General features: G+C 44.0%; 1 protein-coding gene across 2 annotated transcripts in view; it reads left to right on the top strand.

Moving 5' to 3' along the window:
* Positions 1–15688, top strand: part of RBM6 (RNA binding motif protein 6) — a 60208-nt gene that overhangs the window by 8471 nt on the left and 36049 nt on the right. For both annotated transcript variants that reach the window (XM_072875706.1, XM_072875708.1), the window contains exons 4-6: positions 770–859; positions 1847–1916; positions 14797–14870. In XM_072875706.1, the coding sequence (XP_072731807.1) occupies positions 770–859; positions 1847–1916; positions 14797–14870 (234 nt within the window). The remainder of the gene's footprint in view (positions 1–769; positions 860–1846; positions 1917–14796; positions 14871–15688) is intronic.

The raw sequence follows: 15688 nt of genomic DNA on the forward strand, positions 1-15688 counted from the left end.
TTTGTCAGTTGATGTTTCTGTTAAACACGTGTTGGCCAAAGAATGGAAGGAGCTGGGAAGGAGTCTTCCATTCGTATCCCATCACTTCAGTTCTATCCTAATTCACCATCCTTCTCTGAGATCATCCTCATGCTCCAGGTTGTTTTAATGGGCACCCTTTCTATCTCAGAAATACTTTCTTCTCAAGAGATATGCAATTTAGCAATTGAGAATTGCTAAATACATAAAACCAGATTTGGTTCAGAAAGTTCCCAAGCTGAAAATGACCAGATAAAGGGAGGGTGTTATGGGGCAAGTAGTGTATAGAAGAACTTATTTTCTTATTTTCTCCTGGATGTCGCTTATGAGCACTACCAGAGAGAAGCTACTGCCTTAGATAGACCTGTGTAGAACAGTACAGTTGTTCTCATGCATGCTCTGTTTTCCTTCAGCATTAACTTTGAAATCTGAAGGTAATGGTAACTACTGAGTTAATAACTACTATTAAATTTGAATCTCCCACTGCTGGAGAGCAGAGGGAGGTGATTTGCCTGTTTTATTTTCCTGGACCTAGATCTCATTGTACAGCTCAATTAGCATATGAAGCTAGTAATGCTGGTCCTCCAGGGCTCTCTGAATCTTAAGCAGTGCTGTGGTTAAAGATTTGAGCCAGTCTGCTTATGGGCCTTTGCCTTTGAATTATACCCTGCTTTTTTTGTGTTACTGTTTGTGTATCTTGTGAGCTAGCATCTCTCATTTGTAAAAACCATCTTGATTGTGTGAACTCAAGGACCAGGATTACCGGACCTGTCCCAAATATGTGAAGCCGAGCAAGCTCATTCGGCTAGGAGGAGTGCCTGAAACTGCCACGAAGGATGATGTAAGTGGGATGGTTTTCATCCAAAAACTTCTATCGGGGGTTTCTGAATGTACCATTTTTAAGCCTGGTTAATGTAGTTCAGATAGTCTGTCATTGTCCCCAGGGAAAATCCAGATTTAGAAGTGATTGCAATGTTATTTTTTTTATCTGATTATTCTGGCTTTTGGGGGTTGGAAGTGATGAGTTCTTCTGCAGTCATATGTGGGGTGTTGGTGGCTAAAAGCCCTGACTCCAGACTCTTTTTAACATGCCTTACTTCCAGCATTGCTTTATATATACCAAATATTGTTACTACTTTGTTATTATACTTTGGGCTCAGAAGACATGTAGTGTCTAAGTGAACTTGTTTGTTCTTAGTTACTTGAAATTGCTTAAATGAGATCTTATACAGATGGAAAAGATGTCTGCTGCTACTGCTGATTTTAGTAAAAAACCAAAAAGTAATTTAGGCTGAAGGTGAAAGAAGTTCCCTTTCCAAAAGCTTTCAGTTTGAATTAGGATGGTTTTTTTGGTGGCGGTTCCAGACATGAGAGCCTCTACATGCAACAGTTTTTGCTAGGGTTAACTGTGATGATCAGAGCTTCTGAGGCTTGATACTGGAGAACTCATGACAGAAACTTTGTCCATCAGAGGATGATAAGACTCAGAACAGTCACCCCATGTCCCTTGATTTTCTTGAAGGCAGTAAGACTTCTCTGACCTTAAATAAGGATCAGAGGTGAACTGTCTGGCTGAAACCAACATGATAAACCTTTGCACAGTTGAATTGTGGTGTAAATGGTGCTCTCTTATTTAAACAAAAACCAAAAATATTTCCCCAAACTCAACAAACAGTTCTCAGGTACTGCTGGAATTGTGTCAGTTTGTAACAGAGTTAACCTAGAAAGAAAAGAAGTCTTGGGGAGAGAGAGAAATGTATGTTAGCAAGTGCTTCACTTTCTGAGACTTGATTTTGGAGACTTGAAGTGGATCTTGGTTTTTCTGTAGATTCTCAACGCTTTCCGAGGGCCTGATGGGACACCTGTGAAGGGCTTGCGACTGAAAGATTACAGTTCAGGTGAGAATGCTTTTCCAGTGCTTCTGGTTTCAAGTTTACAAAAGGGTATTTTTCACTCTGATACTCACGTAGGCAGTTCGGTTAAAGTCTTTGGTGCCATAATTGCAGGTATTTTCGAAAGAAAATGCCCACTGAGTTTTATAGTTTGTCCTCTTGTCTTCAAAACTGATGGCTGTGCTCACTGCTACTTCAGAGGTAAAGCATGTGTCCTAGTGCCTCTAGATAGATGTAGGAGCAGGAGGAAAAACAGTAAGGCTGTTCTAATAGCCATTAAGAGTAAAACCAATACTGACATGGGACAGCAGGTTCATTCCCCAATACATTTTTAAAATTATTATTAAATCCTTTTGGATTGTTCTACATCTTGTTTCTGAGATGGTCTTACTGTGGAACATGTCCTGCACATATAGTGTCCTCAGGAAACCTGATACATCTTAACATTTCTCCTCCAGTAACATGAAACTGTTACCCTTCTTAGGTATGAAGACAGGTTAAAAAAAAGAAAAAGTAAGTTTTACAAACAAATATCCAAATACTGGGTCTGGATGCTCTTCCTCATTCAAAGAATGAAATTTTGCTGTACTTCTGATCAGTATGTATAGGATTCTGAAGAAAGAAATATTTTACAAGGCTGCTTTGTGAGAGAGTTGTACTGGAACAAAGATGTGCGATGGTAGGAAATGCAGGGTGAGTCCTGGGGATTGGTTTGGATTATACTAGTAGGGAATACCTGGAAACCAGAGGGGACCATCTGAAGTTACCTCTCCTGCTCTGATGATGCCGAACACCTGCTGCTCCAGAGTGAATTTCTGTCCTTTTCCAAAGAAAGGGAGAATGGCAAGGCTGTTTTCTGTGCCTTTTTTTTTTTTTAAATCAAGGAAAGCAGAGGCTTCTACTTTCATCAGTGCTTATTCTTATTACCAGTATGGGTTGCATGTGAAGCAGCTGGAATTCTTCGTGTCAATACATTATATAAAGGATTCCTATGTGTTTAGTAGCTGGGGAGAGAAACTGGGTCAGTTGGGTATTTCTCAAGTATATTTTTGTTTCTGGAAGCTGTCAAAGGAGATTTCACAACCTTCTCGTGAACCTTTGAACTGAAGAACACACGTGTCACATAATCTGGTCTGGCCCAACAAGCAGGGCTTAAGGGGCACAGTCGATCTTTCTTGCTTCCTTTCCTCTTCTAAGCATAGTACAGCATGGCTGTCATCAGCCACAACGCTGACTGCAACCCAATAATTGCAACATACTCATTTTTTTGCCCATGCTGATGTGACTTGTCAGTTGTTTTTTTCTGAAATACATCACTTTTCAGTAATATATCAACTTGACCTGGCAATCTCTTCATAAGTCTCTTCTTGTGTACGTTACTAGGACTTACTGCCCTCATTAGAGAACTGTTGTCTCTTCCTTCCCATTCCCCATTTCAAAGGCTACTCAGGATGAGACACGGTGTCTGAAGTTACGTGCAGAAGCGCTGGTGTCTGATGATGGTTACATGTAATATGAGGGTTGCAGTTTTTTCTCTCTAAAAGCTGCGTTCTGTTTCAGTCTGTCTCCTCAGCTGTGAAGTTTTGGGTTTTTTTTTAAGTTTTTCTGGTAATTGTGGGGAGGGAAAGAATGAAGTTAAAAATAGCTCATATTTTATGAGCTAATTAAAGCTGTTGTTTAACCCTGTCCAGTCAACATCAGTAATTTAAGCAGTGTAGCATTATTCTAGGTTATGTGGATACTCCAAAGACTTTGTTTTGCATTATGTCTTGAAGCTGCGAATGAAGCTGCTAATTTAAACAGCTTTCTGATCCTTCTTACGCAAGATGTCTACGTCTAGGACAATAAAAGCTTCCTGAATTGTGAAAACTTCTTCTTGAAATTGGGTAACTAGAAGCTGTAGGAAATTTAATCCAGCTTTTCACATTAGGTCATCCTATAGAGAAATGTGTGAAACCAAATTCATATTAACTTCTGAAAAGCTAAGCCTGTTTGAAACTAGAGGCCAGTCATGGGCTAAACAATGCTTTTATGGTGGGGTGTGTATGTAAATAAATATTCATAAGAATTAAAAGCCAACTTGCTGGATTACTACTGTCTGTCGGATACACCTGGGCCCACTGGCTGCATTGCTGTATCAGTTCAATGGCACGACGGCAGCCTGGCTCAGAAGAGTGCGTGCTAAGCCTGTCTGAGTGGGTTGTATATTTTTGAGTGCTGTCCAGAAGTGTTAAAAATAACATTAATCATGAGTATGCATGTTGAGTGTGTTTGAGAGAAGAATGCCTGCAGCTGTTGGAGAACAATAACAACCATAACAAATAACATGCAATTAACTCAAAATAAGTGAGGTTCGGATCAGTTTCACAAAAAGATAACGCTTATCATAAAGCTTATCTCAGCAGCTTCAATGTGATGATTCCACTGTATGATCTTTCACAAGACTCTTTTTGTTTTGGGGGAAAATATATGGTTGGTTTTTCTTGGAAAAAGCAGCTCAACTTCTTTTTATAAAGCCCTTTCTTTTTACATGCTGTGTATGTGCTAAGGGAAGCGTATTTTCGCTGAAGGTTGTGCTGAGCATGAAATACTGTTCTTAATATACCTGGTGTGATTTTGGTATGCATTCAAGCTGTTTATTCTTTAGAGTATTTTGTCTTTGAAGCCCACAGGCTGAAACAGTGTCTAGATTTTCAACAAGCTAGTGAAAGGAGAGAGCATAAGAAGTGGCACAGTAATTCTATTTAAATCTAAAAGGCAGATGTTTACAGACAATGATAAAATATCAAAGACAGACTTTATAGTATTACCCTACGCAACATGAACTTGTAATTTCCATCAGTTAGATTTTTTTAATTGATGCCTGTATGTTCAGACTGAAAGTATCAAATCCATTTGTGGGTGGAAGAGGGGTTCTTCCAGTGTAATGTGTAAGCCTTGGCAGAAATAACTGTATTAGATTGTTGGCTTATCTTTCAGCTTGCCTTTTCAAGTGTGTTTGGTCATGTCTGTTCAATTAATCATTACAAAGAATAAACCCTGAGGTGATAGTGGAATCTTCTCAAAGACCATTGACTGCTTTAGTCTGCAATATCTCCTGGTGCCTCTTGCTGCCTCATGCGGAGGCAGAGACGTGGATGTACTGCTGCTTCGGTAGATACTAGCGGTGATGACTTGTCAGCAGCTCTCCGAGAAGGGGTTGTTGGTAACAGCTTGTGAGCTCCCCCTGTCCCATCTGAAGGTACTTGTCTCTGCTCACTGGGGTTAAGGCTTTCATGTGGCTTTACAGTGTGGGCCTCCCTCTGTGGAGCTGTTAGTGCAGCGTGTAACAGCACCAGGCTACTTGCGGCACCGTGTCTGTCATTCTCCTGTTACTGTCTGTGCGCTTGTGTTGGTGCTGACTGACAGGAACTTGAAACCGGTATCTTTTGACCTTTGAGGAATCTAACATGAACACACCTTGTCCTGCTTTTGATTTTTGATCATATTTCAAACTTATCTCCTGCCTGATTCTCATCAAGCTTTATTTCTACTTTCCTGACTAATGTCAAACATAAGCAAAGTCTGAGATATCATCTTGAGTGTCTGATGCGCACAGAACTCTTTGGCTGAACACACATGTATGCCCTGGAGAAGAGAGCACATGGAGCTGTCTTTATCTTAAAAGGCTGCTTATGACGAGTCGTTCACCCGTAAAAGATGCTGCAATGATGTCCAAGTAATACGTGAAAACATGAAGTGTCCTCTGAGCCTTCTGTTCAAATTGTTCTCCTGGACGCAGTCTACAGTGGGACAAGCTTGGAATGTGTGTTTTCCAGACAGGATTCATGTTAGGGTTAGCATCAGCAGTGGGGAAAAGCTGTTCAGGGAAAGCGAGCCTGAGAAATTGCTGGAAGCCCATGAAGCTTTTCTAGCTTACTCTACAAGCCCTTCTGGGGAACCCAGAGGAGTTTTTGCTGAGCTGGGAGAGCCTGGTGGAGAATGGACACACTGACTGAGATGGAGAGCAGCATGTGTGGAGAGGACCTCTGTGAAGTGGACCTGGAGGGACCAGGTGAGCTGGATTGCAATCAGAAGGAGCAGTGAGGTCTACCCCAGCCCCTTTATGTACCCTCTAAATTATGCAGCACTTCAGAAATTGGGAGATTTGGGTTTGTTAACCCTCTTCTGACCCTTCTGAATACTCACTTTTGAACCCTGGGTGGGGATGTGGGAACACAGTGCTGCACCCCTGAGGAGAAAAGCACCCATGGAAATGGGATGACTGGAGCAGGGAGGAGCTCTCTGAACAGCAGTAATGCTTGGGGCCAGAGGGATGTCCACATGGATACAGGTGGCTGATGCTAAAGGACAGGCATCCTCCTGTGGTGGAGGTACATGCAGGAAATGTAGTGTAACCTGAAAATGTGACTAACCTAGCAGCTACTTAATGGCAGCTGCCTGCTCTGTTTTGAAAAGCTTTTGTTTTAGCAAGTACTGTTGGCACTAAATGCACTTTATTGCTTGCTTAGGCACCTTCTTGCACTAGCATTTATTTTTTGTTTCATTTCTCCAGAACTGGCCCTTACGTGGTGCTTGGAACTGCCCCCCTTATCCCTCCCTTTGTTAAACTTAAACTGCCTTGGCCAAGTCCTAGAAGAAACTGGATTATCTTGCTTGTTCTCACTAAGCTCTGCCATGTTGGTGCCCTGGTAAATATTAATAAGCGCCTTAGATAAACCTTTAAAAGGTGCTTTTTTTTTTTTTCCCTCCAAGTGCAGTCTATCTTGTATATCAGAACAGTGAATCATTGGTTTCAGGAATATTCCAGGAAGCCTCTGAAATTTAAAGTTGTATTCTTTAGTGTTGCATTTTGCTAAAACTCATAATCTGAGGTCCAGAAGTTTACACTTCATGATGGAAAAACTGGTACAGATTTTTGAGTGGTGCACCTCTCCATACTAGGGATACGTTCTCCATTTTCCATGGCTTGGAGTGCATCCCAAGGCAGTGAGGTCTCCTCTCCCTTACAGCAGAGCTCCTGCTGTGGTAGCAGGCATGGCTATGCATTTGTCTGGCCCACATATAACTGAGTCTTAGCTCCCTCGCTGTAGCTGTGGGTGGGGTTTGAGCTAGTAATGCTCTTGGAGGTCAGAAGCAGTGGTGAAATACTGCGCTTGCCCCCTGGCTCTGCATGCCACAGGTCCTGTCGTGCTGCAGCTTCCAGCCTTAGGTAGGGCTGGAGAGCTGAGCTGCTGCTCTGCATGGGGAGGGGATGTTTTTGGAGGTGTGCAGCAGAACTGTGCTAAACTGAGACCTTCTGTTTCCTTTCAGGAGTGATGCAGTGCCCTTGGGGAAGCCCCTCTGAAGGGTGGATTTGTGGCCAGCTGTTGGCTTCCTCACGAAGAGGGCTTGGCACCAACCCTATGGAGTTTGATTAGGAGTAGATCACACAAGGATCTACATTCTTTGGTTCGGTACAAAGAACGTGCTGTGGGTTGATGTGAGATGTCTCTGTGGCATGTGGCGCAGAGGTGCATCTTGCCCGTTGTATTAATTATACAGAAGACAACTTGGCTCACCATGAAGGCTGGTGCTAATACACCACAGGAAGAATAATCTCCTGGTGCTGTGTTTAGTGCTTTGCACAGTGAAGATTGTGTGGCCCACTCTACTGCGTCAGCCACAAATAAGGGCACGCAGATCTCGGGCGCTTGCTGAGAGCTGAAGCGATCATCCACGAGCTCACAAGATGCTGTAGCACACGTGGAGTTTCCTCTTGAGGCACGACCAGATCACCTGCGCATCAGCAGAGTTCTTGAGTCTGGAGAGGCTTGCCTTTTAGAAGCTGGGGAAATATCTTCAGCACTGATCTGTGTGAATTGATTCTTGTTTGGAGCCAGAATAGCCTGGCGAGGACTAAAAAAGCACTTAGTTGGAATTAGTCCATGGTCATCGATACCAGTCCTTGCCAGTTTTCCTAGCTGTGTGGGCAGTAGGCTTTTGGCTGTTCTTACTTGATTTCAGGGCAGTAGTGCATTGTCTCTTGGAAACAAAAGGTGTTCTTGCTCATCTTTCCTCATCTGTGATGTGGTGGCTTAGGAAATAGGAAGTACAAATCTGTTTTAGGTCAGTGTCTGATAGCGATCAGCCTTGGTTCAGAGTTATAAGGCCTGTTCAACAGAAAAGGCAACAGACACATTCATCCATAAAACATGCTCACAGCCTTTTTGGCATGCAGAATCCTTCTCTCTGTAACCATTTTTACAAATGTGCTCGCCCTTTTTGCATCTCCAGCACAAAACTTCAAGGCTTTTCACAGTGTGCTGGCATTATTGCATTGATTGCTTTTCTGAGTCATTTGTGCTAAATGACAGATCATATATCCTGGAGACCATGTTCACATTAGTGGCACTTTAAAACGAAGTTCCTGGCTGCAACACCTTCCCATGTATGCAGCTTCCAGTCCTCTCATGGAGTTTTGTGATGGCCCCAGCCTTCCTTGGATTCCAGGTTTCTGTACAAATATAATGTAATACTTTGTCTTTAATAAAGCTACAGTGTGTACGATCTTAGTGTTGTGGGTTTTTTCCCCTCTTCCCCACTGTGCTGGTGTACAAACTACCCTCCGTCTGGGCCAAGAAGGGTTGACAGCCACTTGGGGTTCTGACTGTTGTAGTTCCTGTAGTTTATGGGGCTGCCTGTGTCTGCCTTTGAGGGTATCTCAGGCAGGTCCTTTCTGCGTCTTGTCCTCCTGGATGGAGGGAGGAGGATGGACTGTAGAGCTCTACCTTTCAGGATATAGCTGTGTTTCACATCCTGTGGTTTCAGTGCCGTTCTCTTGTGCAGCGCTGTCCTGAATGAGTGCATAAGAATGTACTTTTTTATACAGAGAAGTGGCAGGCCTTTTCCCAGTAGCCAGGTGTGGCTTGTAAATGTTCAGCCTTTGAAAGGAATTGGCGATATGGCTTGTTGCAGATTGTCCTGTTTAGTATTCAACAGCAAGCTTTTCTGGTACAGCTCTTCAGCTTTAGTAGCTCTGAACACCAATTTATCTGTGCAATAAAGAGATCTGACATTTATGGACGCTCAGAATCCACCAGCTGGTATTGAGAGAGCTCCCGGTTTTGGCTTCTGAGCTTGTGTTAGCATAGATAGATTGCCGCCGTTCCCTGCTGTGCTGCGGGGGTGCCCTCCAAGTTTGCAGACTGTGCGGACAGCTTTATTTTCTGTGCTCGCCATGGAAGGCACTACAGTGTTGCCCGTCCTCACTGCAATGGCAAGACTCGCTGCGTAAGCGCAGATACAGCCACTGCTGTGCATGTTCAGGAGCTCCTGGCTACTTGGAAGCATTGGGTGTATTATGCTTGTTAATAATAGTACACTGTAATAGCGTAGAGAAACGGGAAAGCCCTGTGTTTTCCAGTATTTTCTCGTGGTGAAGTATTCCCTCTTTGGTATGGATGACTTACATCTACATCATTCCTTGGAGGAGACAGAAAAACTTGTGCACGGGGTTATGGGCGTATTGCCAAAATCTCCCACAGATGAGGTAGCTCTTCCTATCAACCAAGGAATAGCAGATTCTCTGAGAACAGTGTGCAAAATCCTGTCTCCAATACCCAAGCTGTGCAAAGGACAGCCTGTGAGATTGCAGATTCCTTCAAGGGATGTGGAAGTCCTTCATATTCACTCCATACTTTATGCTGTAGTTGCCTTTGAAGCAATAGAACTTTCTTCTCTAACATGGGGAAACTCTGTAGAGGATTTCCCCAGCTGCACTCTGCTCTGCAATGCTGTCTCAGGAGAGAGCAAGCAGCAAGAATATCATTGCTTCAGCAGGCTGGCCATGGCTCTGCTTCAATCTGCTATCTCTCCGAGTCCTAGAAGTGCCCAAAACTGCAAATGCTTTTCTTCTGTGGTAGTTCTGTCTCATCCTACAGGAAAAAACACAAGTGCAGTGCTGTTGGGATGGTTGAGAAACTCTCTGCCTACGGAGTCTCCATCATTATCATCTTCTGCCCTCAGGCTGCTTGGCCCCATCTGGCAGATGCAGGGACCTCCACCATGTTTGCAGCTGGCCCAGCTGTTCAGTTTAGCATAGTGTCTTCTGGCAACCTGTTATAGAGTTACTTTAATAGGAGGCCATCTTCTTACCTTCTAGGCCAGAGGAGAGAGAATATGTTCATACTGCACCACAGCAGGCAGGGGTTTTGTAGCAGTTGTTTTTGAGAAGGCAGGTGACGGCTCACCATGGACTTAAAGCCGTGGCACTTAGGGACATGGTTTAGTGGTGGACTTGGCAGTGTTAGGTTTACGGTTGGACTCGATCATCTTAAAGGTCTTTTCCAACCTAAATGATTCTGTAAGGTTACCTAATGCCTTAAGCTTGTCGGGGGGGCAGTAATGTGACTTACTGTGTGCTCATTCCTAGAATCAAGGAGCTGGATCACCTCTCAAATTGGATGCCTTTGTCATGTTGCCATCATGCCTTCTTTCCAAAAGTATCTTTGGTTTGGCACAGACAGGGCTGCTGTCGTTATGTGATCTTTTCATTTGGCCTCCTAAAACTCCAGAGATATTTTTTTGATGTCTTCACACTGCTTACAGCCCCTATCAGAACAACATTATGGTTTTCCTTTATTTAGATCTTTGACATAACAAACTATCATGAAGTAACACATTACTATGTGTCAGTTGTTCAGTAGAAACTGTGTGTGTGTATAGAAACAAGTCTTATTTTAAATCCCAAGTCTTTGATCTTTTTTTTGAAGCCAAAGAACAGTAATTTTAAGTCAGGCTTTCAGGACTTTTAGCCAAACCATGGCATGCTAACAGGGACCTGCTATTTGTTGTCAAAATTCACTTCACTAAAACACATCTGTTTCAGAGGCAAAATATTCCTTATTCAAATGTTTGCACAGCAGCTTCCTGGAGCTCTAAATGTGTCCTTACTCCTAAGTATTAAGTGATCGTGCCCATTTTCAGTGCAGAAAACAACTGAGCGTGCTTTGGGAACATCTGTAAAGGATTGTGTATATATAGAAGCACTTAAGGGAAAACAGAAGTTCTCTGGATTTTATGTGCACACTCTCCTTGTGTTCTCGTTTCACCCGTCATATACAGCCTGTGATACTGTAGACTTGCGCAGCTGAGAGGAAGTAGTTAAATAAGGTACAAAAGTCCTTTTACACAGTTGACCTAAAACATGGGGGGAGATGAGGACACGTGTGTTTTATGGCTAGGATAGGGCCAAAATCTGTATGAGTTCAAGTGTTGGAGGACTGTTCCCGTTGGAAAGTTCATTTGGACAGTGTAACTGTGCTGCAGCATGCTCAGAGGTTGCGTGGGGGGAAATACTGATTTCTTTCCTTTTTGACAGTCTGTGTTGATCACGTATGCTTCTGCCAAAACATAAAGCACTTCTTTTCTTGTGCATCTTGCGAATTCTACTTTTTTGTGGATCCTGAAACTGTAGTATTGTGCTAATCAGTAAGTGAAGGATCAAATTAAGAAGAGACCAGGATTTATTTATATCTTCATGTGAAACCTTGCATATGAATTTAGGCCACCTTGAGTCAAAAAAAACATGCTGTAGTCTCAGCAGTGATTTTGCTTTGCTGGTTTGATCACTTTGGTTTTATTATTATGACCTGAAGAATACCAGTGAGTGTCCAAGAGCTCTCATTCACAGGGGACGTCAGCTTACCTTGGGATGCCTATTGAACCAATTCGTGCCATTAGGTGCCTGGCCCCATGTCTCTGTCAAAATCCCATGCCCTGCTTCTGGTAACAGCAGCTGAATTGCTGCGTTCTGACAGGGAAACTGTGTGAAGGCTTCAGAAATAAAAATATGCAAGCTCAGCAGCTGACACACAGAGCTGAACCGGCCCTACAGAGGAGGCAGGGAAGAGACACAACAGTTGGTGGCGGGAGCCTCTGTAGCTGCTCTCCCTTAAGCACCAGCCTCAAGTCACTTGGTTTTGTTTCAGGTGTTGTGCTCTGGGTAATGTGATTATTGCAGATCGTGGAAAAATCAGCAAACATTGCATTTTGAAGGTGCTCTGTAGCAATGCCATTGTGCCACAGACCTCCATTTTAGTGGCCTTTCCATTATGGTCTAAAATGGAAGGATGCTCTCGTGCAGCTGGGGGCAGGGGGACAGGGCAGAGGTGCTGTACCGTCCAAGGATGATGTTACTCCGTAGCGCGCTCATACTGAGCGTGCTTGTCAGATCTATGCAAAGGGCTGGATCTGGGGTCAGGGGAAAGCGTCTCAAGCCCCTGCAGATCTTCATCAGCAGTTCGGAGCAGAGCAGCGGCTCCAGGCTGCTCTCTTCTTGCATCACTACTTTGGTGCTGTCTATGCAAGGACAGCTCATAGTGAATTGCAGAACACTGCGTCCCTCTGCAACCTGACCACAAGAGCTGAGCATCTGGCCCGAAGCTGCTTTTTGGCAGGATATGGGGCCACAGTTTCTGGTTTTGTTTCTTGTTGTACATGTTACTGCAGCTATGCTTATTAGGGGGGTGGAGTTTGGTGGGGGAGGGCAGAGGTAAGAAAGTGCACAAGGAGAAATGTGCTGGACTTCCCCTTAACTGTCTCCACGTGATGCTTGGGATGATCCTGTAGTGTACGTTCCTCCAAGCATCTCAGCTTTTTTATCTACGTATAACATTCAGCGTTGCACTCTCAGTTGTGTCATGCTGGATTAAATCCACGTCTAGATCACTCATTCACTTCACAAGGACTGGATGTAAACTTCCTCTCATTGTAGAGCAAATAGAGTGAAAACTTCTGCAATCTTGCTTTCTGTCTGTCAGGAGACCCCTACTTCATATGCACATGGAAAGAAGACAGCACTCTGATCCTAGCTTGCTGCGTAAGGCAGCTTTCAAAAATCCTCTCCATGAAGAGGAATTGTGAGCCTTACAGGCTGACAAATACCATTCATGTAGCCCTTTTCTGATCAGGAGGGAGAGAAGTGACTCTAGAGTTCTGGATTTGAATAAGACTTTAAAATGTACCGTGTGAGCCTGCCTGCTGCGCTGTGAAGTAGCAGAGGTGTCTGCCCAGAATGCAAAACAGGCTCCCAGCAAGGGGCAGCACTGCTCCTGGAGAGCAGCTCTCTTCTGCAGAGAGGAGGACTGCTTCATTTTCAAAATGTGATTTAGTGTGGCTGGAACTGCAGAGCAGAATGGATGCTATGGGAACAGCTGGGTGAATTTGATTCTGTCGATTCTGCCAGCTGAAACCGTACCTCTAGTTCCAGGTGCCCACTTCATGTAAGAATATCGAGTGGCTTTAGCTGCATTCCACCACAGATGGTGTGCTGCTGGCCTGCGTCTTTCACTGAGCTGAAAAGCACCCAGATTGATAAATTTCCCTCTGGTGTTATTATATTGACTAAAATAATATGGGGAAGGGGAATAAATTCCTATGCGAGGCAGAGGAGGAGCTACATTCAAATTGGAGTCTCGTTATAAAGGCAAATGTGCAAAGTCAGGATTGTGTCATTAGAACAGTGTGCAAAGAGCTCCCAGAATTAAAAAAAAAAATCAGTAGGGTTTGATGATGAAACAGTTTTGTATGGCCTCGTCTCTGATGTGGTTAAGTACAAAGAAGGTAAAGAAACAGAGAAGGAAAAATTGGAGAGTGCAGGATATGTTCGTTGGTGTAGGCTTGGGGGAGATGGGGGTTGTTTTCCACCAGACTGGAATGCCTTGCCTGAAAGAAGTGTGCGTGGAGTTACCTTCCCGTGGAAGGTGAGGGGCTGAAGCAATAGGAACCACATACGTACCTGGTTCGAAGGTACTGGTATTAAGATGTGCATCTTTAGGAGAGGAGACACGCTCTTCACCGGCACAGCTAGGTGCCTAAAATGGTACAATCCACATGCAGACTGGCTTTCCTCTCGCTCCTAACCAGCCAAAAGAGCAGCAGGAAGAGGGAACCAAGCCTTTCCTCTCACTGTTTGTCCGTGTAGAAGCATCTCAGCCCATGATCATCTGGAAAGCACTGTTTTGGAGTGAGGTGGCCTTGGCATGTGAAGGGTCAGGTTGTGACTTTAGGTTGTTCCTCAGCGCTTCAGTTCTCGGAGATGGTTTCAACGCTAAGGATGGCTCTTAGGATGGTCTTAGCTTCTGTAGTGTTCACCCTGCACTTTACTGTGGGACATAACATTTCAGCGTAGGTAACTGGAGTACACAGTTGAGTCAGCGGGTCCCTTCTGCCACTGACTGAGATGACAGCTTTCCAAGGAGTGAGAAGAGTAAAGGCTCTCTAGTTTCTTGCATCTAAACTTGAGCTCCCACGCCCTCTTGTTACATGTGCAATAACATCTATACCAGAAAGTTGGAGTTCTCATTCCTGCTCTGCTGTACTTTTTCATAATACAAGGGATTGGACTTCAAAAGTAAGCAGGCGTTGAAGGAAGAATAGCAAAGGCAAAGGAATCACGTTAGTTCTTTCTGAAATACTGCCCAATTAAAATGCTGGCTATTCATGTAAAATACATTTGCAGCAAAGTACTTTGAAATGACTTATCAACACTTGCTTTGGAGAGCACTGCCTCCGAGGTAGCACAAAATGTGAAACTAGCAATGGAAAATCACTATGCCTTTAAAAAAAAAAACAAAGCAATTATTTCTTGCCCTAAGGAAGGGTGTGCCTGTCACTGGATTGTGTAAGGGGAAGTGGGAACACTGTACTATTAACATTCATGATAAACTGCACAGTTAATCATCATCCAGCTAGTCCCTGATTTCTCTCCTTTTCATTCTGGAGTAGAGGGGTGGTGGTTAGAGGGTTTGTCATTGGAGGGAAAGGGAAACTGAATATGTAATGTGGCTTTCTTTATGACAAGGCACTAACATGACTCCCGTCTGTATTTAAATGCTGTCCCCAGGTTACGACTATGGCTATGTCTGCGTGGAGTTTTCACTCTTGGAAGAGGCCATCGGATGCATGGAAGCCAACCAGGTTGCTTTAAACTTCGGTCAATGCTGCTAGAAGATTTTTAAAATTTTTTTTGGTGGGGTGGTGGAAAGCCAATGACTTTTTTTTGAACCATTCAAAGGAAGATCTGTTCTTGTATAATACACAACACTGCGGTTTAAATATTGTTTCCAGAAACTTGTAAATGGCTTAGAAATGCCAGTGTGAAAGAGCTGCTGGACACCAAATGGTCTGCCCTCCTCCCTAGCGTATGTCGGCACACTGGCTAGAGTCAGAGGATGGTGGCTGACAGACTCCTAATGCAGGTTATGGCCCTGATGCTTTTGTACTCATGCTGAAATCCAGTCGGAAAGATCTCTGCTAGCGTTAAATGCCTCCCCCGGCTGTGCGTGCACACACACACACACATGTGACTGTAGGTGAGGCCTCTGGTATGCAGCTCTGAGTCAACTATGACTTGCACGCTCCACTTTTCCATATGCCTTGTGTGTGGGAGAGATTCTTAATTGTGCGTCTCCTCCATATCTATCCTGTCCTTTGGCAAGCTGGAGCTGCAAACATGAGGACTACCCTACATGCAGTTGCGCCTGGTAAATCTGAACATTTCCAGCCCTTAAAAGTGCAAAATGGCTTAAATCCCCAGTGAATAAGTACCCAAGGGGAGCCTTTACTCTGACCTGGTATTTGAGGCTAGAGCTGTTGTCCACTATACAAGAGTAAGATGCATAAAATTTGTTAGGTGAGACAGATTCCCATCTTGCACCACCCTCCCTGTGCCTTGGAACTGCAGGTGATGGATCACTCAAGAAAAACCACTAAGCGATTGATTCCCCTTCCTTCAC

Source organism: Ciconia boyciana, chromosome 11, assembly GCF_034638445.1.
Source record: "Ciconia boyciana chromosome 11, ASM3463844v1, whole genome shotgun sequence".
Taxonomy (NCBI): Eukaryota; Metazoa; Chordata; class Aves; order Ciconiiformes; family Ciconiidae; genus Ciconia; species Ciconia boyciana.